Below are 27,001 nucleotides of genomic sequence, written 5' to 3'. Positions count from 1 at the left end.
GCATTTATTATATTATCAATTTATTTTTGTTATTTATTTATTTATTTGAAAAATAAGTTTTTAAAATGATGTATTCTCAATGTAAATCCATATTTTCCATCCAACAACTTTATTTGGATTCACTTATTTATATATGAAGCATTTGAATTTCTCAATTTTCCTTTGATCCATACAATAATATATGCATATCGTATTTTATAAGTTAACTATAAAAGTTACACTAAGGAACAAGAATGAAGATAGTACAAATAAAAAATTTAGTATTTTAATATGTACTTACTTTCACATTTTTATGCAAATTTGCAAATTAATGTTAATTTTGTTAAAGCTATACCAATTACCATCAACATCAAAGTCACATCTTGTAAACCCACTAAAAGAGAGACCAATTAATATCCAAATTGATAATTGTTTAGAGAATCAAATAATGATTTTTATGTCCAAAAAGTTAGGAATATTAAGTACAATATATACTCGAGAATCCAAGCTAGCTCATGTTTGAACAAGAACAAGGATGATGATATTTCCAAATACTTCTTAGATAAAGATTAAAGGCCTTGGTCTATTTCACTTTTATTGTGGATTTTTCAACACAAAAATTAAGAGGGCCTTTTTTCAAAGGAAAATAATTGTTTAAGTATAGTGATTACTTTTTTAAGTGCCACGTTGTTAGGGAATCAACTTAATTAAAATTTTAAACTGATTGTTTAAATCCCAAAATATGTTATATACTTTAATATGCCCCTTTACATGAGAGTCTTTTGGGTTGACATGATACGGAGTCTCCTTATACATGGCGTTGAATATTTCACTTTAAATATAGTAACCTCTTGTCATGCTGGCTCTGATACTATGTCAAAGACAACTCAACCAAAATCTTAAGCTTATAGTTAAGGCCGTAGGATATGTTATATACCTTAGGACGCCCCTCACACGAGAACCACCCTTTGGGATAAAAATGTGAAATATATTATATACTCCAACTACACTCACTACACAGAAACGCCTAAGAAATACAAGCAGTAAAGCACCATGATGAACAACCCTAGATTTATTTTAAGCTTATAATATACAAATCAAGGTCTCATTATGTTGGGAATGCATAATGTTATTTGAATCTTATTAACAGCATGATCAAGATAATAAGTATTACTAGTAACGGCAAACAAAATAATTAATCAAAAAGAAAGAAACCTAATGCAAAACCCAAAGAAGAAGAAAGTTTTAGAAACAAGAGAATTCTGGCAAAGAATTATAACAATGATGATAGAATTGAGGTGCAAGCTAGAATGAGAAGATCCCTTGGAAGACTACAAAATCCATTTGTTCCCCAACCCACCTTGCCTTTAAACTTTTTTCTTTTTATTTTAAAAGACTATATTCAGGCATTTGTCAAGTGAATGATAGGCGACACTTTGATTGGAACGGTTGATCGAACAAGTTGATTTTATCAATCAATTTGACCAGTTAATTAATGATTGGTGTTTAAACCAACATCTAATAATTTATTGTAATAATTAAATTATTTTGAACAAACTGTTCCTAACAATGTGATTAAAATGATCTGGACCAAACCAATTAATCATAAAATTAACTATTTATATCAATCATTCGTTGATAATTTAATTTTTAACCTGTCTATTTTCTTTTTTAAACAGAAATTGATATAGCCAATTATATTAAGCCGAGCTGCACAGTGCACAACCACATGCATGTAGTGCTTTTTAATAAATAATAATAATAATATTATTATTAATCTCATGAGTGTTAATTGGTTATCAAAGAACTAAGATGAAAGAAAACATAAGTGATCTTCTGACAAGAGCAACGGTTGTCAGTTCCAAACCAGAAGGATTTAAAAATAAATAGAAATGGAAAAGAATGAAAGAAATAAAAAAAGGAAGAACATACTCCTCCATAAAATAGTCATAGCAATGAACCCTCACCATTATTGTTGAGTGAGGGTCCCACATGCTCCCTCTTGTCGCTTTCTCTTGGAGTTTTCACCAGTGCTCATTCTTCTCCTTGTATCATAATTACTTACACATTCGTGTCATAAACGTTTGTTCAGCTATACGACTATGCAATTCACGGATATGTTAGTATACTTAATTAATATAAATTAAATTACAAATGTTGATATTTTATATATTAATATTGTTTTAACTAATATAAATTAAATTACAAATGTTGATAAATACTTATAGAATGTTTTATATATTAGTATTTACAACATTAGTAACTACAAATGTATTTAGTAATGGTGGCTCCACATGATTGAAGGGTCCTGAAAAATTTTTAAAATAATTTTTTTACTAGATCTATTATCGAAGTACAGTAGCTTATAACTTGAAAATTATAACATATAGCCAATAAATTATCCTATCAGAATTTCGTTTTGACTCATTCGCCATTCTTTTATTTTATTTTTTTTTTTGTTATACGTTTTTATTTTGAGACTTAAGTTATTTTTTTTCTTGAGTTTTTATTTCTTTGTCGAAGCTAAGCCTTATAAGAGGTATATTGATACTTAAATTTTATAAGAAACATAAAACCAAAAAAATATACTTAAATGAACATTTTTAGTGATAATAATATATTTTCGTGAAATTTTTCTAAGATTGATTTTTTTTAGATGTTAAATTAGATGCAATTGTAAGTAATTAGATGTAATTGTAAGTCAATTTCAGAATTTGAAAATTTGACCAGCCCAATTACAATAATCTTCTTTATAATTCTATATTGGATTTGTTAGTGTGAGTTTTTTTTAATAATATATATGTAATATTCCCGCTACCCTTCTATACTAAATTTCTTGATTCGCCATGGAGTAGTTTGCCATAGCAATTTAAGTAGTTGTTAGTGAGATGTAATAATGCAAAATACGTCTTTAGAAAAAATATCACCAAAAATGTTACAATTTGTAGAATTTTTAAAATCAAAAATAACATTTTAAGATTTTCTTAAAAAATTATATTTTAATAGCTATTATAATCGTTACTTTTAACGAATAATGTATTTTATTTCTTAATTTATAGCTAGAATAATTGCTTATTTTAAGCATCTAGTTTCGAAATTTTCGCATGTAGAGAAAGGCTTATTATTTTTACGATAACCATGTAATTTCATAATAGTTTACACTTCACACTATGACCTCATTCACAAACGATCAGAATGGGTTTTTTTTTTTTTTTTAATATATTAGGCGTTAACCATTACACCAAAATCACCCTTATGCATAAAAACTCCAATTGGTATTATTTTTTGTTCTAATCTACAAATCATAAATTAAAACACCAAAATCATGACCGGATTGATAATGTGGTTGAAGATTGTTGCTATTGTTTTGATCTTCTAATCTACTCTTTTCACTTATTAAAAGAAGTATTAGTCATTCATCTTTTAAACTTTGTATATACTTATTTTGAAGTTTACTCTATTTTTTTTGTTTATTCCCATTAACTACTTTCTATAAAAAAAAAACTATTACAGAGCAAACTCAAAAGGATATTGTCAAGGAACCAACTCAACCAAAAGCTTAAGCTGATGGTTGAGGCCCCAGGATATGTTATATACTCTAACAGATATAATCGAAAATGATGGAAGTAATAAGAGAAAAAGTATTAAAAAAAGGAAGTCTTGTATGCATAAGACGGAAAAATACAAGCAGCTCATTAGTAATAAAACATTAAAAAATAATAAATCACATATTTTTGTATGAGACGGTCTCACCGTATTAAGACATGTCTCATAAACCAATACAGAAACTTTTAGCTTATAGATTTCTTGTTTTGAAATCGTCTGACAATAAGGCGATCTCACGCAAGACGAATTGTGAAAACAAAAGGCAATTATTTAAAAAAAATAATTTGAGCTAATCCAATTAAAATTATTTCACCGAGAGAGTCTTAATAAAAAATTAAATTAAAAAAAAAATGAAAGTGGGAATTGTTGTCCAAAATTACATCGTGGATTGGGCCTCTAGGGATTCCCTCAATCTATTTTATTCTAATCCTTTTACAATTACTAAAGGAATGTTACGTAGTGATGCTTACCGTCATCATTTTAATGCTCTTCCTCTCTTTCTCTCTCTTCTCCTTTCCCTTTCTCGAACCCAGTGAGATTCATCTCTTAATGTATGTTATTTCCCTGTCTTCTTCTTCGATTTTTGGATGTTCCCGCTTCATTCTTAAAACACCCATGTCAATATATATATTTCAGACTTATAAACTAAAATAATGAACTTATTTTTGTCTTTATAGATAATAATATATATACTTGAGTGAGTGATATATAGTGGTATTTATGAAATCCCATATTAATTTACATTCTCCTGATTACTACTAGTTTGTATCTGTTATATGTTTGTCTGTTTGCTTTACTGAATATTGTTCATAGAGAAATTACAAAATTGATGGGAAACTCTGAGAAAATGTTACTCATCTCTTCACCTTCTAATGAATGGTCATCACAGGTAGATTCTTTCTTCTTTTAGGAATTTTCTTGAACATTACACAATGCATTACATTTTACAAACCCACTATTAATTTAGGTCCCCGTTATATTTTTGTTTGCTAGCATTTGGAAGAGTATCTCAACACCTTATTATTTATTTAATTGATTTTCAACCCTTGAAATTTTCTTGTCAATAATATAAGCTTTATGTTTCATTGCTATTTTAATTTGTTTACAGAAGAAGAATGATGAATTAGATGAATATCAAGGAAACTTAAACAACAACTGCAATATGGGTACAGCTGCAACCGTATCAATAACTGGTGCTGTAGATCAGAAAATCACTCATCAAGATTTTCAACAACAACAACAGGTTTCTCAACAACAAAAAACACCATCGCAGCAGCAGCTACAACAACAACAACAAGGTTTAAGATGTCCTCGTTGTGATTCAACAAACACCAAGTTTTGTTACTACAACAACTACAGTTTATCACAACCAAGATATTTTTGTAAGGCTTGTAAAAGGTATTGGACTAGAGGAGGAACACTTAGAAATGTTCCTGTTGGTGGTGGTTGTAGGAAGAATAAAAGGGTTAAACGACCTTCATCATTTACTTCATCTTCTTCTTCTTCTTTTATTAATAATACTTCATTAACTAATAATAATAGTAATACTAATAGTAATACTAGTCTAGAAGAAGCTTCTGTGAATGGGCATAATTTTCATGATTTGGGTAATCATCCTCTGTTTTATGGCTTACCCACTAATCATTCTCCTAATTCTAACATTAATTTTCCATTTTCAAGGTATGATCTTCAAAACCCATCTCAAATTAATGGTCTTGGATTAGGGTTTTCATCTGGGTTTGTTCATACTATCAACAACATGAATCTTCTTCATCATCCACATTCCCCTCAAAATCCTAAGCAAATTTTTCATGATTTGATCTCATCAAACCCTTTACTTTTGCATCCAATGAAGGGAGCTAATAATTTCCAAACAATATTACCTTCTTATGAAGATCATGATCTTCATATCAAAAATGTGAAAATGGAATTTGATGGGCAAAATAGATCATTAGATCATCATTGGAATCATACTACCCAAAATCAAATAGATGATGTTCATCAAACTATGGTTTCATCTTCAGATCCATCTATTATTTGGGGTAGTAGCACTACTAGTACTAATAATCTTTCTACTTGGCTTGATCCTTCAAATAATCCAGTTCCATCTTTGATCTAATATCCTTAAATCTTTCTTCATCATCTCCTTCTTTGTTCAGTTCATCCTACTCAAAAACAAAAAAATAAAAAAGTTGGCCTATTTTTCATATAGAAGATGTACTAGCTAGCTAGCTAGGTGTTTGTTGTTCTTTTGGATATTAAATCTATCAATGGAGGTGCTTGGATCTGCGCGTTCATGTCAGCTGCAAGCAGGTACGTGATTCTATAGTGGTTGGCTTTTAACGAGCTGAGTTCAACTTATTTGCGCTGAGAGGAACCTCGGATCCGATAACTGATTACATTCATCATCAACATTATGTTATCATCAACATCATTATCAATATCATCATCATCAACATTGTGGGAACAAAAGAGATAATTTACTGGTGGGAAAGAGGTATACTTTCAAACTGATGCAAAGATTATAAAAGTTCCCAAATTTTATATGTGATTTTGGGTTTATCTTCTTCGATCATAATTCACTTTTGGTTATATGTATATATTCGCAAACACTAATATGTTCTACATTCCATGCATTGTACTTTTTTAAACTTAAATGAGTTTTTATTGTAAAATTTAGAGATATTTAATGTGGGGTTATGTTAAAGGTCATTAGGACATTAGATGATGAGGAATTGATACATTTTTCCATTTTTACTTGTGTAACTTTTAATGGTTTTTTATGGGCAAAAGGTTTGGTATAATGGTATAGTAAAAAAAAGAGGGAGATTATGATTTCGCAATGTGGTTATTAATTTTGGATTGAGCTTTTGGCTCTTTTAAGTATGATTCATTCCTTTTTGTTTTTGTTTCATCTATTAATTAGAATCATGTGTTATATTGCTTCTAAACTATGGCATAGTTTCACACAAGGGACAAGGCATAAGCACCTAAATTTGAACATTCTAGCTTTTTACATGAATGCTGCAAACTTTATTTGTATAGTCACCATGAAAATCAATTTTTTTTTTTTTAATTATTTGGAGTTAATCCAAAGTTTTATTCACCATCTTAAATATATTTAAAATAATATCAAGATATAAACGTAACTTTAACCGGGTACAATTATTTTGTAGGTTTTCCCTAGCTAGCTAGTACTCACACTTAACTTCATAGTATACTTTATAATAGTTGTATAGAAGTCCCCCAATATAATTAAAAGCAAGACTTTTATTTATTTGATTATATCATGTAAATATGACCAACAAGATTGGATCATCTTGATAATAATATGCTAAAAGAAAAATCAATATAAAAGTATTAATATAAGAGCCTTATCTATCTTGACTAGATGGGAGTGACAATAGCTATTTCAGTTTAGAATTTAAGGACTAGTCTTAACTATACTAGGTTGAGGATCAAGTAGAATAATAATGAAGCATCTCCTCAATATTTAATTGAATGATAGAAGGAATTTGCATAGGAAATTCCATATGGTAGCATCTAATTTTTATAAAATGTTAGTAGTAGCACTTTTTTAAGAAAATTCTACATGGTAGCACCCAGTTTATGCACAAACTAATTGTTGTAGCATATTCCGTTAAATTCTTGTTAAATTCCGTTTAATTCATCATTTTGTAAGTTTTTTCCACATGGTAGCATCCAGTTTTTGTTTGATTCACAATTTTAACGTTTAATTCACCAATTTTAATGTTTAATTCACCGTTTAATTCATTAACGACTATAAATGTTGTAATAATTTTGTTTTCATTCAAATTGTTGGCATTATAAAGTTCAAAAGGTAAGTAGTCAAGCACTAATATTAATACATATTTACTTCAAGTAAAATTATAGATAATTTTAATAATAAAAGCAAGTATTTTCCTGCTAAAAAAGATTTGCTACAAAAAAATTACCTATTTATTTATCTTTTTCTTTACAATTTATGAAAAAAAAATGTATAAACCAATATTACAAAAAGCTAAGGATTAACGCCGTTAACAAACAGGAAGATGGCAAGTAAGATTTGGTGTTGATGGAGACGATGGGGAACCAGTGTTCATAACCTTTAACAAAACCTTAGCCTTTTGTTGTATCCACTTGTGCATCATTTTATTATTATTAGAATTATCTCTAATTTTGCTTGAAGTAAATATGTAATAGAATTAGTGCTTGGCTACTTACCTTTTAAACTTTATAATGCCAACAATTTGAATGAAAATAAAATTATTACAACATTTATGGGCGTTAACAAATTAAACGGTGAATTAAACATTAAATTGGTGAATGAAACGTTAAAATTGTGAATTAAACAAAAATTGGATGCTACCATGTGAAAAAAACTTACAAAATGATGAATTAAACGGAATTTAATAAGAACTTAACGGAAAATGCTACGGCAATTAGTTTGTGCATAAACCGGATGATACCATGTGGAATTTTCTTAAAAAAGTGCTACTACTGGCATTTCATGAAAATTGGATGCTACCATGTGAAATTTCTCTAATTATTAATATCATGAGGGGTTTATAGTATAGTTTTAATATCAAATAATGTACACTTTTATTTACGTAAAGTACTTGTATATGGTGTTGCTAGCAATGGTCAATTGAAAACAATCTTTTTATTAATTTTATCTTTAATAAGGATAGGATTACGTACACTCATTCTCCAAAACCCACCTTAGCATATATGTGAGAGTCACTTATTTGGATATTGAAATATTGTAGTTATTGAGTATTATTGATAATGAATCATGAATTTCTAGCTCGAGCTTTCCATGTAGTCACAAATTCCTTATACCTATAGAATATATAACATTTTCTAGAGTTTTAACTATCTATTTAAATTTGTTGTTGACATGTACAAATAAAATTAAAATACATTAGTCTTGCTTTGTATTATTAAGGAATTTTCTTGTTAGTAGCATAGTTTATTTAATATTTTCTACAATATTATATATCTAGTTGCCAAAGGTGGGTAGTGTTGTAGTGATACAAATTAAAGTAATTAATTGGAATTAGGATTATGATAAATTATAGCCTACTAATCAAATTGTTAAATACTTATAATAATTAATACAAGCAGCTATAGTACACCTATATCTCCTAGATAAGTGATCCTACAATTGCTAGTTCATGCTTACATGTACAACACCCAATTCCTTAGGATAGGAGTAGGACATATAGTTGTTATTATCCCTTAATTTGTTTCCCACTATGACATTACTTTTATAACGTTTTTAATGACATGGATAACTTCAGACAAAAATTATTGAGTGGAGCTCTCTCCATCAACTTAAATTTTTATCAAATTTGCTTTTCAAGTCATTTGAAGTAAAATAAAAAAAAAATTATTCGAATTTCAATTAAACAACTTTATTTTTAAGATTTAATTATATTTTAAATCTTCAAGCTTCAACCTAAACTTCTATTTAGATAGAGTGTTGAGACTTGAGAGGGGTTAAATTGCAAATAAAATTGCTTTGCTAATAATGAAATTGTTTTCAAAAATGCTAAAAAATATCCTTACAAAAAAGGATAATCTTATAGAAGTACTTCTATATGATATATGAGTAGGCATTCTTTTTTTTTTTTCTTTTCATTTTAACTTAATCAACATTCTCACAAATATAAACGTTTTAGTATAAAAGTTTTTCATCAAGCAACTAAAACAAAACTAATTATCCTAAGAAAATATTTTTGTGAAGCAAACACTTGAAATAAAAAATAATTGTACAACATAGTAAAAAAGTTAAATAGTGTTAGATTCAAATGATGGAGACATTGCATTAATGAATGAAGGGTTTTGCGGAGTTTAGTTGGGAACTTGTGTTGAATATTACCAAGAAGGCATTAACAATGTTTACTTAAAATGATACAATTTCCACTAACATTTCTTTAAATAATTTATTGTTTTTGAATTTATATCTCATTATGGGAAAAGAAAACTTGAACATCAAACCAAAGAATTTAGGGTGCATGTATGGTTGGCATTGTAGCCAGCAATAGCATGCTTTCTATATTTGGATTGAATGTGTTGTCCTTTACTCAGCTGCTAAATTAATTTCTATTAGGGTTTCTTTCTTAATGATCACTAATCAATGTATGTCGTAGTAGAGCTATTTAATTATGTTAAACCTAATTACATGAAATTAAATGAGAATAATTCTACCTAATCAAATACAACTCAGGTATATTAAATTATATTTTAGATAAGATATCCATGAGAACTCAAAAAGACACATTTTAAAAAAATCAAACTTACTTAGAGACGTGTTGAATTATTTATAGAGTCTTTTTAATATAAATTTGGTGCACACTAATTTTAATTTATTATGCATCACTCCTCACTCTTCACTCTATTAATCCACAATCCTCACTCTTTACCCTTAACCCAAATAACATACACTCCTCACTCTCTCTCTATTGTACCAGCATACTCATTCACTTAATTAATTTTACTATCTACTAAATCAACACGAGAGTTTTTATGTTTTAGAGCTCGCTTTAAAACATGCATGAACCTTATAAAACTATAAAAAAAATCTCTATTCATTGGTTAGTTTAAATTTTAATATAGAATGATAGAATAGATGATTAACTTTTGAATAAAAATAAATTGTTTTTCTACAATTTGAGGGCCTAAAACAACTGTTAATCTTTAAACTTCTATAAGCAAATTCAAAACTGGAACAAAGATTCAAATAAAACGTCTAAATCCGTGAGTGGGTTTGTATTTTGCACAAGATGTCTAAACTTGGTTCACCTAAAATTGGGTTAAATAAATGTGTTTGTCTGTTACTAAAGAGAACTTAGTAGTATTGCATTGGTATGTATAGCAGTACGTACGTAGATCAATTGTTGTTAGATGAATAACACTATAAAATGGGCCCAGGCAAACACCTTGTTGTAAAAATAGGAGTAAAAGCTGATGATTTTAAAGCTATCTCAATTATATATATTCTAAGTTATTGAATTGTACTTGGAGTACATATGCATGCCTGACAAAAGTGCTCACATTTATGTGCTTTCATTTAAACTTCTTTCTCAACTTCTAGTTTCTTCATGCTTGCTACTGTTTTGGGAATCTATTGTTCTTGTCAATGCTACTTTGCACCGGGTAAAAATAATATTCCCATTTACCAAACTTTTCTTTTTAGCATGTCCTATCAAATTTGTAAGTATATCTTTTATTTTTAGCCATTATTATACTCTCTTTCTTTAATTTATATTCACACATTTAAATTGTTTTTTCATCTTATCTACGTATTTTTTCACTTTTTTAAAAAATATCTTTTTATCCATTTTTCTTTATTTTCCTACCAATTAACATCAGGGCACATGGAGTAGTAGTTAAGCTATAGAAAAATTTTGGGCACGTAGCTGTGTGAGTAGCTGTTAGTTGTTTGAGTAGTTGTAATTGTGGGTAGCGATAACCGTATAATTATGACCATTAAATATTAGTTGTCTAATTACTTGCGTAAATTAATATTGTTTGATGAAAATATCAAATATGGTTGATATAGGAATATAATCTGTCCAGAAATTATATAAAATACATATTAAGGTGCCATTTTTTATTTTGAAAGGCTACAAGATGTAATATTTTGAAAACAACTATGTATACATATACTAATAAATGCTACTTAAATTGCTACTTTAACAACCAATGAAGAGTTGTTTTAACCTCATTAAATCACAAACTACTTAAATTGTTTCATCGAACATGCCATTTGTTAATTCACACGTTAGTAGGGATGTCAATGGGTCGGAGTCGACTTGGATTATACATATTCGGACTTTGCTCCGGATAATAGTTGGACTTTTTTTCCAGTCCACCTCCACTTGGAGTCGGATTATGCATACTTCAAGTTTGCCCCGACTCAGACTCTTGGACTGTCGGACCTCTAACGGAGTCGGATTATTATCAAACAGTATCGTTGTGATATTGTACTAATGATTTTAATGCATACAAAATTTAAAAAATATATTTTTCAAATACAATTTAACAAAAAAATATGTACTTTGAATTCAAGTTTAACAAGAGAAATAGTCCTCCTACTACAATTTAACAAAATTTTCTTGCATTTTGATTTGACGTATTTTATTTCTCTTGATCTGATTTGTCGTATTCTAATTGATTAATCTAAATAAAAATACCAATTAGTTTTTCAAATCGAAAATTACAATTAGTATGAGACAGAGCTTGAATTAGTCACGTCTAGAGTTTTAAAGGAAACAAAATATTGATGTAAAAGTCAATTCAAAGTCGGGTCCAAGTGTCTTCTAACTCCGATCCGTCTCTAACTCGGACTCGGATCGTAAAGTCGGATTTCCTTCATGGGTAGTTAATGCAATTGGATGTTACTTGTTAATTGTTAGTTTATTTGATAAGCTAATAACATATATTTTTTTAGGGAAAAGTGTTAAAAATACTTAATAAATTTTTTTTTTTTCAAAAAGTACTTAATAAAAAAATTTTTGTCAATAAATACGTAACAAAATTTTTTGTTTCAAAAGAGTATCAATTAACGTTTTTCTTCAGTTGACCGTCAAATATAACGGTTGACTGGTCGAAATAGAAAAGTCTTCTTCCTCATGTTCGATTTCTTTTCAGATTTAACTTCCTCACTGTCTTCTTTCTCTACTTTTTACTCAAAATCGAAGTTAAATTGGAAAAAAATTGAAGATGAGGAAGAATAATTTTCGATTTTGACCAGTCAACCGTTATATTTAACGGTCAATTGAAGTAAAACGTTAATTGATACTCTTTGAAAAAGAAAAATTTTATTAGGTATTTTTTGACAAAACTTTTTTTATTACGTAGTTTTTAGAAAAAAAAAATTTATCAACTACTTTTTAACAATTTTACTTTTTTTTTTTATTAACTTTTAATGTCTGGTTGTTTGAGCCAGATACAATTCAATTATATCAATGCTTAGGCGGAATGATATCAATATGAATGGGAGGAAAAGAGTAAGGCATTCCTCTTACCTCTTCGCATACCCTTTAAAAATTGGCTTTGTAGTTGATAGCTTGATTTTGTGATATAAATTTCAAATCGATAATATAATTCATCTTATTTCTGAGGTTCGTTTTTGAACAATATTACTCGAGAGTACTTATAATTCATCTTTATCAAACTAAGCTTCAAAAAATATGAACATGATCACCAATTCACCAGTGTTGTTGTGAAAACAATCTACTAGTATAAAATCCGCGCAATGCACAAAGTTATTAGTATGAAAGATATATATAGAACATACGTAATTTTTATGATTTCTATTGATATATTTTTAAAAATTACTAACCTGATAAACAGATTCTTATTTACTAGATAAACACAATTTGTAATAATATTGCCTATATAATTTAGAAAATTTTTTTCCAACCAAAGATAATATTAATTAGACATATTATTTGCAAAAAGTTTTGAAATAAGTTCACATAATAGTAGGGATAGCATCATTCTAAGTAAATTTATTTAATTTAAAAAATCCTTTAATCATAAATTATGTTATTTATTAAGTCAAAAATTATGTTTTAATATTTATTACATGAATAAAATTGAGTCTAATAAAAGATATCCTGTAATAAATTTTATAAATAAACTACTATTAGATGTAATTTAATATAAGGATCCACATTAAAATTTAACATCCAAAAATTTTCATCTGTCTCATAAAAATTGTAATATTAAGCAAATTTATATAAGAGCTTTTGAGAGAAAATGTCAAATCTCAAAGAAACGGAAAGAATAATGGTTAAAATCTTTCACGTGTTTAATTCATTTATTTCATACAAAATTAAGTTTAGATAGTTTATATAAATTTTACAAATCATAAAGTTTTGGCTATTTATCATATTTTATATATACTTCATTTTGTTAAATTGATTATCAACCTATAAATCAATAAAATTTAATATTACATGGTATATGTATTACAAAAATAAATGATACAACCAACTATAAAAATGGTATACAATCAAACACACTTCATAAATCATAATTAAAAAAAAAACCTTTTAGAGCATCAGTAGCAATGACCTATTTAGAGGTCATATGACCAAATAAGAGTAAAAAGCCTATTAATAGTGACCTAAAATAAGGTTGGTCATGGAAACTCTTGAAGAATTTAGTCACTATATGACCTGATCTCTCAAACGGTCACCTACACCACGTGTCGCGCAAGGATTGGATGATGAAAAAAGGAAGGCTGCCTCTCTGACACGCCTGTTGCGCCCTTTCCACCTGCCGGCTTCTGATTGGCTACCAAAAAATAGCCGTTTATTGTAATTAACGGCTATTTTCGTATTTATTTATTTTTTAAAAAAAAATTTATACCAACGGTCATATTTTTTCAAGATCTATAAAATGATACCCATTTTAATAATTTTTGATATAATTTTATATTTACATATTTTCTTCTTGTTTTCCTACTTTTTTTTTGTTAAAAAAAAAAACCAAAATAATCATTTTAAAAATCCCAAAAAAAATATGGATTCAAATAACCCAAGTTATGGAAGAAATCCAAGTAGTTAAAACTTGAAATTTGATGAGATTAATTGAAGGATTGAAGTTGATTTTAATGGTCGAAAGAAGAGGGAGATTACGCTGATACAATGTCGAGTGAAATAAGAAAGGAGGAAGAAACGGTTGTATTTAAGGACGCATTTGATCGCTGTTACTAACAGCGACTTGACCAGTTGACCAGTCAAACATTAAGTCGCTGTTAGTAACAGCGACATAAGCCTTGACTAAAATTTTGACCATTTCTTTATACTCGCTGTTAGTAACAGCGATTACATGCCAAGCCTAGCTTTGGCACTAAAGACGCTTATTTTGGGAATAAAGTTATTAAAAATCTTATTTTTTAATTTTCTGAACTTGTGTTACAATTTGTTCATGGGCTGTGGGCTATTTATGCAACTGTATGGGCCGTATTTGTATTTGAACACCAATTTGGGAAGTTGGCATGAAACTAACTAATCAAAAATTGTTGTGAGAGACGATTTCTTCGAGAGACGCATAAGATACGCATAAGATGTATAGACTAAATAACTCAATTAATAAAAATTAAAGAGTAAATAAAAACGTAGACTTTTTGTTTTGAAGTTGTCTTTTTGAGAGAAAGCCTCTCACAAGAATAGTTGCTACCTAATTTTGTGAAAGATATCCTCATAATTTTTATCAGTTTAGCCATTTAACTCATACAAATTTTTATATGAGATGGTTTCACCGTGAGACGCGTCTTAATACAAAAGTTAAATAGCTTAATAAAACAATTCAAAATTAGTGCTTGAAAGCTTTATTTTTTTTCAATAACTCTTTTCTCGTATTGCATATTAGAATTACACTAACTCGATGTAGAATAATAAATAAACTCATTTTTACCTAAATCATAAATACTCCATAAAAAATCATAAATAAAAAAATTTTAATTAGTAAGAAAAAAAAAAGAAAAAGAAAAAGATGGCTTACATAACCCTCCAGAGTAAAGAAAGGAACATTTTAAAATAAAAGTTCCAACTTCCAAGTGAAATGTTGTTTAAATCCTATCCACAAAACACAATCCACTCTAATTAGTAATCTTGTACATCAATACTCCTATATTCATGGTCTCCACATTGGACATTCTTCTTCTTTGCCTTTGTCTTCCTTGCCATTTGAATTGCAGTCCGTCATGGCAAAAGTTCTAGACTCCCATTTCTTAGCTATCACTGCTATTGTCACTGTACTTTTCTACTCATTTATCTCTCTCTTTTTTCTTTGGTTTGTGATACTTTTTTTAACAAAATTGTCTCCTTTTAATTCTGGGTTTCCTTTATTTTTATTTTTTTATTTTTTTTCATTTCAGGTGTGTTATCAGTTCATTTTCTTTGTTATTACAGCTCTTCTCAAGTTTGATAAAGTGACTGATTTTGCTGGTATTCCTTTTCTTGCATAATTTTATTCCATGTTTCTGCAATTATGGAAATTTAAATGAAATTCTTTGTCAATTGTTGATGGTTGGTTCTGTAATTGTGTTGTATGATACCCATTTAAGAATATGAATGCAACTTTATATTTTTATTACATGGGTATTGAAATCATCATCATATATCCAATATATCACCTTCTTGGGAGGGTTGGATGACATCGGCCCATATCCTTATTGTACGAAACTGAATATGTAAATATTTAGGAAATCTCTTATTCTAGGCAACAAATTATTCTAGGCTGATTGTTAGCCATATTTACTGTTCTTCTATAATTAACTTAGTAATTAAACATGTATATATAGGGGACCTATTCATTGATTAATGATATGAAAAACACAGAAAAACCCTAATCAGAATTCTAAATTATCTTCTTATGAATTTTATCATGGTATCAGAGCCATAAGGTGTTTTCCGGGGACCGGCGACACTGTTGGCTATCATCATTTACCTACGAAACACAATCCCCAAATATGTCTGAATCAGAATCGAAGTCAGACGCAAACCAGCAATTGATGAACATGGAACAATTGGAACAAATGTTCCAACTGTTTCAAAAAATGCAAAAACTCAATACAGCCAGTGAACAACCTCAGATCTGAGGGTCACTGAAAAATTGAATTACTAGAATTACTCTAAATGGTGCCGTTTAATGAAAATTGCACTCGAAGGAAGAGGGCGTCTCAAACACATCATCGACACCCCTCTTTCATCAACTGATGCAAATTACCTGAAATGGAAACAACAGGACTCAATGGTTTTGTCCTGGATCATATCAAACATCGAATCAGAACTCATAAACCAATTTCTTGATTACACAACAGCGTATGACTTATGAAATGGGATTACAATCCTTTTGGCTAGTGGTCATGACGAACTTCAGATCTTCGATCTAAGTTCAAAAGCAAGTTCAGTTAAACAAAATCAAGGGTCCATAGAAGAATATTATGGCTGTCTAGACACTTTGTGGAAAGAAATCGACCGTCGTATGCCGAACCCTATGAAATGTGCTGAAGACATAACCATATTCAATACCTTTATACAAAAACAAAGGTTATTTCAATTCCTGGCCGGAGTTAACGATACATTCGACAAAGAAAGGAGAGATTTACTCAACCAAGATCCACTACCAAGCGTGGAAGCAGCCTACGCCGCCATCCGGAGAGAAATCAACAGACGTGGGATCATGACCCACGCTTCATCACTGGGACCGGGTCCCTCAGAAATAGGTAGTGGGCTAGTGGCAAGAAACCGGTCCGGTAGAGCGTCATACCGGCAGGAAGAAGACAAATCTCACCTCAGATGCAGTCACTGTGGTGGAACAAGACACACAAAGGAGGGTTGTTTTAAACTTATAGGCTTTCCGGAGTGGTGGGACGAACACAAGCAGAGGAAGGCCGCCACTAAGGCCCAACCACGAACCGGCGGCAAGGCACACGCAACTACTGGCGTCTCCACCACCACGGCGCCTGACACTACCCACTACCCTAAGGGAGAAAAGGCCATGGAAGGTAACACAGGTGAAACAACAATGGAGAAAACAGGAAGAAAAACGGAAGAAAGAGAAACAGTAACCGGGACGGAAGAGAGAGAAACATGGGAGGGAGGGTTTCAATACTTGCCAAAAGTGAGTATTTATACTCACCAAACCCTAAAAATACCCACCCACGAAAAGACTCAACCCAATATCCCAAGCCCAACTGGTTTTTGGCTCCTTTGTAACCCCCCGTCATCACAATGGATATTCGATTGCGGGGCAACAGACACAATGACATTTGATCCTCACGATCTTGTATCTATTGGGGACAAAACTCGAACTCATATACAAACTGCTAATGGGGAGAGAGTAGAAGTCCACCATGCCGGCCCGGTTCATGTTTCATCATCCTTACATTTAAAGAATTGTCTCCTAATCCCGAGTTTATCTCATAAATTATTATCGATTAGTCAATTAACAAAAGAACTTGATTGTACTGTTCTTATGACATCTACTGCTTGTATTGTGCAGGACGCTCGGACAGGGAAGATCCTTGGGCGTGGTACTGAGCGAGGAGGCTTGTATTATGTGGACGAGGAGACTCACAAGGGTCATACTTTGCTTACTCATGGGTCGAATGAACAGCAAATGTGGATGTGGCATAGGCGTCTAGGTCATCCCTCACTAGGGTACTTAAAACGTCTTTTTCCATTGTTTAATAATTCTAATCAAACTTTGAACTGTGAAGCCTGTGTGCTAGCTAAAAGTCACAAACAGTCGTATTTTCCCAGTATGTCTCGTAGTAGTAAACCTTTTGATTTGATCCATTCTGATGTTTGGGGCCCAGCTCCTACTTTTCATACTCATGGTTTGTCTTATTTTATTACGTTTGTGGATGATTGCACTCGTATGTGTTGGGTTTATTTTCTTAAACATAAAACTGAAGTTTTTGATACCTTTGTCAAATTTTATAATATGCTTCAAACCCAATTCCAAACACAGCCAAAGATTCTTCGATCAGATAATGGGAGGGAGTACATGAACCAAAAATTTCAGGATTTTTTTTCCACACATGGGCTTATCCACCAATCTTCCTGCCCGTACACTCCACAACAAAACGGAGTTGCGGAACAGAAGAACCGTACCCTTCTTGAAATTTCCCGAGCCTTAATGTTCGAGGCCAAAACCCCTGCACATGTTTGGCCCGAAGCTATCTCCACTGCCGCTTACATCACCAATCGTCTCCCTACCAAAACCCTCCAGTTCAAAACTCCCCTTGAAACCCTTCGATCCCATACTACCATTCCCCCTTCTCATTCCCTTCCTCCTCGCATTTTTGGATGTGTTGTGTATGTGCACTTACCTACTCATACTCGACACAAACTCGAACCACGAGCAATCAAATGTGTTTTCCTTGGGTACGGGGCTACACAAAAGGGATATCGATGTTTTGACCCCATCCATAACAAAATGTATACCACCCTTGATTGTGACTTCTTTGAAGACTCCTATTACTATTCCCAGTTTAGTCTTCAGGGGGAGACTAAGGGTGAAGACCTAAGCTGGTTAATACGTCCTTTTGCTATAGACTACAAAGAGGAAGTAGGTAATCCCACCGATGTCTCCACTGACACAATAATACCACCTTCTCCTCCTATCATTCCTGTCCTGTCTGAGCCGTCCCGAGATTCTCCCGAGATAGAGGTAAATTCTGATCCACCAATCTGTGATCGTCCTATTGTTACTAATGACAATATACCTTCCTCTAGTGTGTCTTCCTCCAGTGAGAATTGCAGATATGAACTTCCTCCCAGGAGAACCAGGGGAGTTCCTCCCAAAAGATATGATCCTGAGTATGAGGCACACCGCTCCCGATATCCAGTAAGCCAAAGTGAAGATGGAATTTTGTCAGAATCTGCCGTTGCCTTTAAAGCTTCCCTCTACTACAATACAATTCCCCGAAACGTTGATGAAGCTCTCCAAGATCCAAAGTGGCGAAAAGCCATGGAGGATGAAATCACAACACTTAATAGAAATAATACTTGGGAAAAATGTGTTTTGCCTAGAGGGAAGAACGCTGTGGGCTGTAAATGGGTGTTTTCCATTAAGTATCATGCTGATGGGAAAATTGAAAGATACAAAGCTCGTCTTGTTGCGAAAGGATATACTCAAACATACGGGATAGACTACTCTGAAACCTTCTCTCCGGTTGCGAAGATTGACACTATCAGGGTCTTGTTGTCTATAGCTGCTAACAGAGAATGGCCTTTGTACCAGTTTGATGTAAAGAATGCTTTTCTTCATGGAGAGATTGAGGAAGAAGTTTATATGAGGGCTCCTCCAGGGTTTACAGATGATTTTGGAGAAAATGAGGGGTGCAAACTTAGGAAAGCTTTATATGGTCTAAAACAGTCACCTAGAGCTTGGTTTGGAAGGTTCACGGCTACAATGAAAAAGTTCGGGTACAAGCAGAGTAATTCAGATCACACCTTGTTCCTCAAAAGAAGAGGAAATCAGATCACTTGTCTCATAATATATGTAGATGATATGGTTATCACAGGTAACGATGAACAGGAGATTAAAATTCTAAAAGGGAGGTTGTTCTTGGAATTTGAAATGAAGGATCTGGGAAACCTAAAATATTTTTTGGGAATTGAAGTCCTAAGATCAAAGAAAGGGATCTTCATTAACCAAAAAAAATATATTCTTGATCTTTTGGCAGAAACTGGAATGATTGACTGCAAGCCAGCAGAAACTCCAATAACAGTCAATCATGGGTTACAAACTGAACTGGGAGGAGAAATGGCAGAAAAAGAACAGTATCAGAAACTTGTGGGAAAACTCATATATCTCGCTCACACTCGCCCTGACATCTCATATGCAGTAGGCGTCGTAAGTAGATTCATGCATTGTCCACAAGTCCAACACATGGAAGCTATAATGAGAATTCTTCGATATCTGAAAGGAACAAGTAATCGAGGAGTATTGTTTGGGAATAATGGTAACTTGGATCTCAAGGCTTACACTGATGCAGACTGGGCAGGAGACAAAGATAGCAGAAAGTCTACATCTGGTTACTTCACTCTGGTAGGAGGAAACCTGGTTACATGGAGAAGCAAAAAACAAAATGTAGTGGCTCTATCAAGTGCTGAAGCAGAGTTTAGAGGGATAGCTAAAGGGGTAACGGAAATCCTGTGGCTCAGAAAACTCCTATGCGAACTAGGCTTTCCACCTAAAGGAGCATGCAGATTGATTTGTGATAACCAGGCATCTGTCAGCATTTCCAATAATCCAGTACAACATGATTGAACCAAACATGTTGAGGTCGATCGACACTTTATCAAAGAGAAACTTGAAAATCAGATCATCAGCCTACCTCTGGTTCGATCCAAAGATCAACTTGTAGATATCCTCACAAAAGCTGTTACAGCTGAAGCATTTGAAGAAACTCTATGCAAGTTAGGCATTGGAGACCCTATGACCTAACTTGAGGGGGAGTGTAGGAAACTGAATATGTAAATATTTAGGAAATCTCTTATTCTAGGCAACAGATTATTCTAGGCTGATTGTTAGCCATATTTACTGTTCTTCCATAATTAACTTAGTAATTAAACATGTATATATAGGGGACCTATTCATTGATTAATGATATGAAAAACACAGAAAAACCCTAATCAGAATTCTAAATTATCTTCTTATGAATTTTATCACTTATCATAGTAGACAAAGAGATTGTGGCTGTATTAATAAAAAGTTTGAAACTTTGCTTAGGGTTTACTCAATATGATCAAGATATGAACGTTAATGATGTTGGAGTTTGGTGTGACATTGAGTGCACCAATGGAGTGTGATGAGGTTGATGGTGTATGGATGTGCATATGTGTGTATGATGATGAGAGAGGTGGTTTGATGGGCTGCTCGACCATGATGACAATCTGCTCAATCGAATCATATGGCTCGACCAAGTCAATAGCTTTCTGGACCTTTGCTAGACCAAAATGGAAACCTCTCGACCCCCCTCTGTTTCGCTCGACTGGTCGAGCGGGGGACAGTAGGGCACTGCTTCGTTTGCGATAATTGCTGTGGCTAATCATTAGGGCTGGGCCCTTTCCTCATTTACTCCCATATGTACATATGTATAAATAGAAGTTCCCACACACATTTTTATGTTGATTCTAACCCTAAGCCAAACACAAACCCTTCTCTTTCTCTACTCTTCTTCTCCAAGTGTAATATTCTCCATTGTATGAGTTCTTGAGAACTTCATTGATTATTCACATAATACAAGCAAGCTAACCACCATCGAGGACGTAGCTCATATTGGGTGAACCTCGTAAATCTTGTGTCTTTTGTTTATTGCATTGTTTCTTATTGCTTTTCATTACTAGTTTATTGAAGTGTTTGTTTTATTGCATAGAACACCCCTACCATAGCTCTTGGGTGTTATTAGGGATAAAGTTTAAACCTTTAGATTCTAATTTGCTTAATATTTCAAATGATTTGTTTAATCACAACAATGCCAAAGGGCCCAAAGCCTTATCCCAATATGGTTAAGATATGAACTTTAGAGATTTGTTTAATCACAACAATGCCAAAGGCCAAAACATTGGGATCGGATACATGAACCCATATATCATGGTTTTTCTCATGGATTCTCATTCTTCATTCAACATCAACTTTAGAAATTTGTTTAATGTGCTTCCAATTATTGGTTATGAATTCAATATGTAATGATTTGGTATTATTTGATTATGAAGATTATTACTCTGAAGAATTCTAATAAGCTTTTAGATGACATCGAGTTATGTTGGTTAGACTCAACTCTAATTTGTTTTGGGTAGAAGTGTCTTTGGCTCTTGATTTGTTTTGGGTAAAGTAGTTGATAAACATTCCCTTAGATTGAAATACATGGTTGAGTTTAGGAAGTTTGAGAAAAGTGTTTGGTTGCTTGTTGTATACTTTCCGGTAGAGTAGTTGATGTGTAAGAATTTGAGTACACTTTGGAGAATTATGCCTTATGATGATTGCATTATCATATCTGGCTAATGGTTAGTGGAAATGAAGTAATGTGGAAGGAGAAGCAGATTGTGTACTTGTTATCAGGCTATGTCTTCAATTTCCAACATCATCGTTAGCTTTCAAGCTATAATTTGCACAAAAACATTGGCTATATAATAACCCTTTCTCATATATTTTGTTTGATAAGGTGTGGAAATCAATGTAATAGTGATACTTCCTTAGTTTGAAATAAATGGTCAATAAGTTTTTTTAGGATGTTTGAGATAAGTGGTTGGTTGCTTCTTTTTATACTTTTAATCATTGGTTGCTTATTAGGCCCTACTTTCAGCTCTTAGCTATCATTTAAGTAACGCAATGCTGTGCTTGTCTCAGGAAGCACAAATTTTATCATACTTGCTGTATTGACTATACTCATCAAAGGTTCATGGCACTTTAGACAGGTACATAAATAATTATACCATTATAAGCATGTGTGTGCCGGTGTGTGCACGTGTGTCAGTGTGCATGTATGGTGTACACACGTGCACACTTTGGTGTGTGTCTGTATAGCTTTGTACTTCTATATGTTTTTGATTTTGTTTAAGTGGAACTATTTAATCTTCAGGTAATTTTGACTTTGCTCGTGGTACTATGGGGTCTTCGTTTGGGGCTGTTTCTTTTAATGAGGTATGAGTTAATGTTTTGATCCTGGTTTTTATTTTGTGTGACATGCATTTGGCTGCTAGATTGGAGTGGGTTTGTGTTCTTCAGTCATTTCTTCCTAAACCTGAATGGCACTATGCACATTAAAGCTTGTTTTCCACGTCTTGCATTAACGGAATACGACTTGACCTTTGTTTAGTCAATGCTCTTTCCCTGAAGATATTTATGCGCTCGCTTGCTAATAAATAGTACATAAATTATTTTCTATTGTAATTTGACTCATTATAACTTCTAATCAGGATTTTGCAATGGGGAGAGGACCGTCGCTTTGACGAGATGCGTAGTAATATAGGGAAATTGGCTGTATTCTGGTTATTTCAGGTTACCTGTCTTAAATATTTGTGACTGTTCGTTTGAGGGATTCCTTAAGTTCATCTTATATCTTTGTCAATACCTTCAAATGGTGACAGGCTGTGTGGGTATGGACTGTGAGCTTACCTGTGACGATTGTCAATGCTAGTGATAAGAATCCATCTCTTCAAGCAGCTGATATAATTGGATGGATTATGTGGTCCATAGGGTTTTCGCTTGAAGCTTCAGCTGACCAGCAGAAACTTTCATTCAAAAATTCACCTGCTAATAGAGGGAGATGGTGCAATGTTGGAGTTTGGAAGTATTCCCGTCATCCAAACTACTTCGGAGAGGTTAGTGTTGCTTTCAACATGCAGAATTGCATATATCTAGCCTAAGCACAATAGTATAATCTATCTACACCCCCTTTCTTTCAGTATCCGCATAATTGTAAATGTCAAAGCGGAGTTCCATGTAGCCGCTAACCCTGAAAGAAGTTTATGATTCATTGGAGATAACTAAGACTTAAAAGTTTGATGCATCACGTACTCCTATACTTTAAGAATGGTTTGCCATTGAATGTAAACTAATTTGTTTCTAGGATAATACATTCCATGAACCCAATGCCATTAAGTGGCTCCCACATACATGGGGTTTGGGAGGGTCGAATGTACGCAACCTTGCCTTGTTAGTGATGACAAAGAGGTTGTTTCTGATTGACCCTCGATAAGAAACATCATTTGCAATTTCACATAAACAAGAAGTGCACATAATGTAATGAATCGTCTTAATATAGTCCATCTGAAGCTCGGATGATGTGGTTAGATTAAAGCATTTGAGCAAAATTATGCTGGATTATATGCCTTTTTGTATGATCAAACATTACAAATTGCTAAAAGAGCTTATAGCTTCGTGTGTCTCATAACTGTCTCTTTCGGGATTATGTATATTTTAGAAGTATCACACTAATGAAATTCCATTTTCATGCTCTAAATTTTTTATAAAAAAATTGTATAACAGTTTCGTCCTGGCTAAAATTTCTGTTTGCTCAGTTTATGTACTTTTCTCAACATATCTTCTTAATGCTGCTAGATTTTTCTTTGGTGGGGAATTTTTATCGGTTCAATACCAGTTCTAGAAGGCGCTGAGTGGCTTGTTATCCTTGGGCCGGTGTTCCTAACATTACTGCTCCTTTTTCTTAGCGGAATACCATTGCTAGAGGTTGGTTTTCAGCATTTATTGCTTTCTTGTTTTGGCAAAATCATTCACTTAAAGCTCTCATTTGGTTCATACAGGAATCTGCAGATAAAAAATATGGCAATGTGGATGAGTACAAGCTATATAAGAAAGTTACCAGGTATTTTCATTGCTTCTATCAAATGGTTTATGCCTCATGGTACATTTAAATTGTTTTTGTTCATTCGACTTTTTCCCGAAGTTGCACATAACTTTTCGATGTGTTGCCTTCAGCGATCACAAGCAAGGGTAAATCTTGGTTGCCATCTAAATTTTATAAATCAGTTTCCATCATAAAGCAAAAATACGGTTACGGACACGGTAATATGGTGATGGGGTGATGCGGTTATCGTATCACCAAATTTTGGCTCAAATCATGAAATATCGCTTCAAACGGCCTAAAACGAGTTTTTTAACACCTTTATGATACATGTAATATCGGTTCGGTAAATTTGAAAACCGTTACGATACAGATGATACAAACTGATATGACCTGGTTTTTGTACTATGGTTTCCAAATGGTAATACGAGCTGATTCTCACTGCCCACAAGTCTACAACCTCCTTATCTCTTTTGACAAGGGTATGGTCTACCGTCATCCTACCCTCCCACACTCTTATCATAGTTTCTATGAGCAAGATATAGTGGATATGATGATGATGGTTTAGTTACAATATAAGGTAAACAACTTTTTGACGAAAATTAGTACTACTTGTAAAGGTGACTTATCTTGCCGTACATTGAAGCTGAAAGCAGCACACAAGAGAAACATAAGATGTGTTACTTAATGTGTAATTGTTGTTCCAGCCCTCTCATTCCTTTGCCACCTGAAGTATACGGAAACTTGCCTTTGTGGTTCAAAAAGATTTTCCTCTTCGAGTTTCCCCTTTACAGTCGGAATCTTCCCCAAGAAAGTTTTGCGGTAAGGTTTTATTCAGTGTTTAAACCGTTTCAACTTTGGTGCATTTTAGTCATGCTTTCTACCTTCATATTGATGTAATGTTACATTGTGTTTTGGGTAAGTTGTACTTGGTCTAAACTTTCTGTGCTTGTTGCATTTTTCCTTTCATTAAGCAACTATAATGGTTCCAGATGAAACATTAGTTAACTGTAATGGAGTAAATATATGCTCAAGCATGTTAGAGTAATAACATTTATTGGGGCCTCAACCATCAGCTTAAGCTTTTGGTTGAGTTGTTTCTTTGACATGGTATCAGAAGCCAACGTGATAAGATTAGGTCACGGGTTCGAATTTTAACTACCCCTCATTTAAAGTGGAATATTTAGTGCCTGTGTGCATCTACACTTCTAGGCCAATGAGCTCTCGTGTGAGGGAGCGTGTTAGAGTATATAACATATCTTGGTTGAGTTGTTTCATTTACAAAGCATGGTTGGCTTATGACTAGAAACTTGATTTGGCCTTTCTTATTGTCTTTGACAGATTCGGGAGTAAGGTTGCAAAGCTTTGGACCTCTCTGTGGAATAGTGAACCCTAGTCTTGAAATTAATCAAAATCCTTTTCAAAAAAAATCTTGTTCATTGAGTCTTCATAGGTTGGGTTTAAACAAATTTCTAGACTCCATTTAATTGTGATTTATATTTGAGGTTAATTGTCATAAGCACATTGAAGTAGAAGTATTTATTTTATCTATGCTACTTCACAATGTTGTTCTTACAGTTGGAAAAAATTCTGATATATGTGCAAGGTGCAGGTCAAACCCACAAAAAAGGAATGAAGAGAACATGGTACTTCTACTGGAAAAGCTTGCAACAATTGCCAAATACTCATCTTTCCCTTTAAATTTGCGATTTTATTGAAATTAAAGCGATACTTTTTGAATATAATATTGTGATTTCAAAGCGATATAAAAAATATTATTTAACATCCTTCGTGGTGTATTTGTATTTTCTTATGATAAAATGCTAATTTACTTGTGTAAAATTGTACAAAACTACACAATCCATTCTTCTAAACACTATTTTTTTGTAGATTATTGAAGCATATGTTTTCATTAAATAATGTTTTTATTTCTCATGGCAGAAATAAGAATATAAGATAGATATTTTTTAGTAAAAAAAAAATAAAGCATTCATAATAAAAAAAAAATACACTAATTTTTAAATGAGACGGTCTTATGGTGAGACCATGTCTACTGGGCAAGTTCAATTTTCACTTTTTGTCTTAAAGTGATCACTTATAATATTAAAGTGATTATTTACAATCTTAAAATAATCACTTTTTATAGTTTTAGAGTGATTACTTGTAACCTTAAAACGATCATTTACGATCATAAAATAATTAATTAAAAAATAGGTTAATTATATAGGCCCTTCTCATAGTAAGACGGTCTTATACAAGACCAGTTAAAAAAAAATAGTAGAACTCTCATAAAATGTCAATCATTGTCATCATTATCGTCATCATCATCCTACCCAGTGTATCCCGCTCATAGAAAAACTACAGACTGGGACTGGGGTGGGAAAGACGGCAGCAACTCATACCCATAAAGGAGAGCGCGACTAAAGGAGTCCCCCGGCTCTAGACGATAAATAGATAAAAAGATGTAACTATACAGGAAATATAACTTAAATGCCTGTAAATAAATAAATAAGTAGAACCAACTACAAAAAATGAAAACAAAAACTAATAATAATAGAAACGAGATAAGCA

At 32.3% G+C, this 27,001-nt stretch overlaps 2 protein-coding genes across 8 annotated transcripts; both read left to right on the top strand.

The window, feature by feature from the left end:
* Positions 1-4,034: 4,034 nt before the first annotated feature.
* LOC130823601 (dof zinc finger protein DOF1.4-like) lies at positions 4,035-6,260 on the top strand. Of its 2 annotated transcripts, none has more exons than XM_057688276.1 (2): positions 4,035-4,474; positions 4,694-6,260. In XM_057688276.1, the coding sequence occupies exons 1-2, from the start codon at positions 4,415-4,417 to the stop codon at positions 5,702-5,704; spliced, it is 1,071 nt and encodes a 356-aa protein (XP_057544259.1). In that variant the 5' UTR covers positions 4,035-4,414; the 3' UTR covers positions 5,705-6,260. The 2 variants fall into 2 exon arrangements, with proteins under 2 accessions (XP_057544259.1, XP_057544260.1); XM_057688277.1 differs by having other exon boundaries at positions 4,051-4,136.
* Positions 6,261-15,142: 8,882 nt separating this feature from the next.
* LOC130823600 (uncharacterized) lies at positions 15,143-26,290 on the top strand. Of its 6 annotated transcripts, none has more exons than XR_009046596.1 (11): positions 15,176-15,361; positions 15,485-15,554; positions 22,474-22,541; positions 22,706-22,767; positions 23,043-23,124; positions 23,214-23,447; positions 24,187-24,315; positions 24,390-24,451; positions 25,138-25,252; positions 25,772-25,883; positions 26,043-26,290. XR_009046596.1 is itself a non-coding variant. In XM_057688273.1 (10 exons), the coding sequence occupies exons 1-10, from the start codon at positions 15,311-15,313 to the stop codon at positions 26,064-26,066; spliced, it is 897 nt and encodes a 298-aa protein (XP_057544256.1). In that variant the 5' UTR covers positions 15,143-15,310; the 3' UTR covers positions 26,067-26,290. The 6 variants fall into 6 exon arrangements, 4 of the variants coding, with proteins under 4 accessions (XP_057544256.1, XP_057544257.1, XP_057544255.1 ...); XR_009046597.1 differs by having other exon boundaries at positions 26,037-26,290; XM_057688273.1 differs by lacking the exon at positions 25,772-25,883 and having other exon boundaries at positions 15,143-15,361.
* Positions 26,291-27,001: the final 711 nt, after the last annotated feature.

The sequence above is a fragment of the Amaranthus tricolor genome, chromosome 9 (assembly GCF_026212465.1).
Source record: "Amaranthus tricolor cultivar Red isolate AtriRed21 chromosome 9, ASM2621246v1, whole genome shotgun sequence".
Taxonomy (NCBI): domain Eukaryota; kingdom Viridiplantae; phylum Streptophyta; class Magnoliopsida; order Caryophyllales; family Amaranthaceae; genus Amaranthus; species Amaranthus tricolor.
Note: the sequence above shows the minus strand (reverse complement) of the source record. Positions and strands in the feature narration are given on the sequence as shown.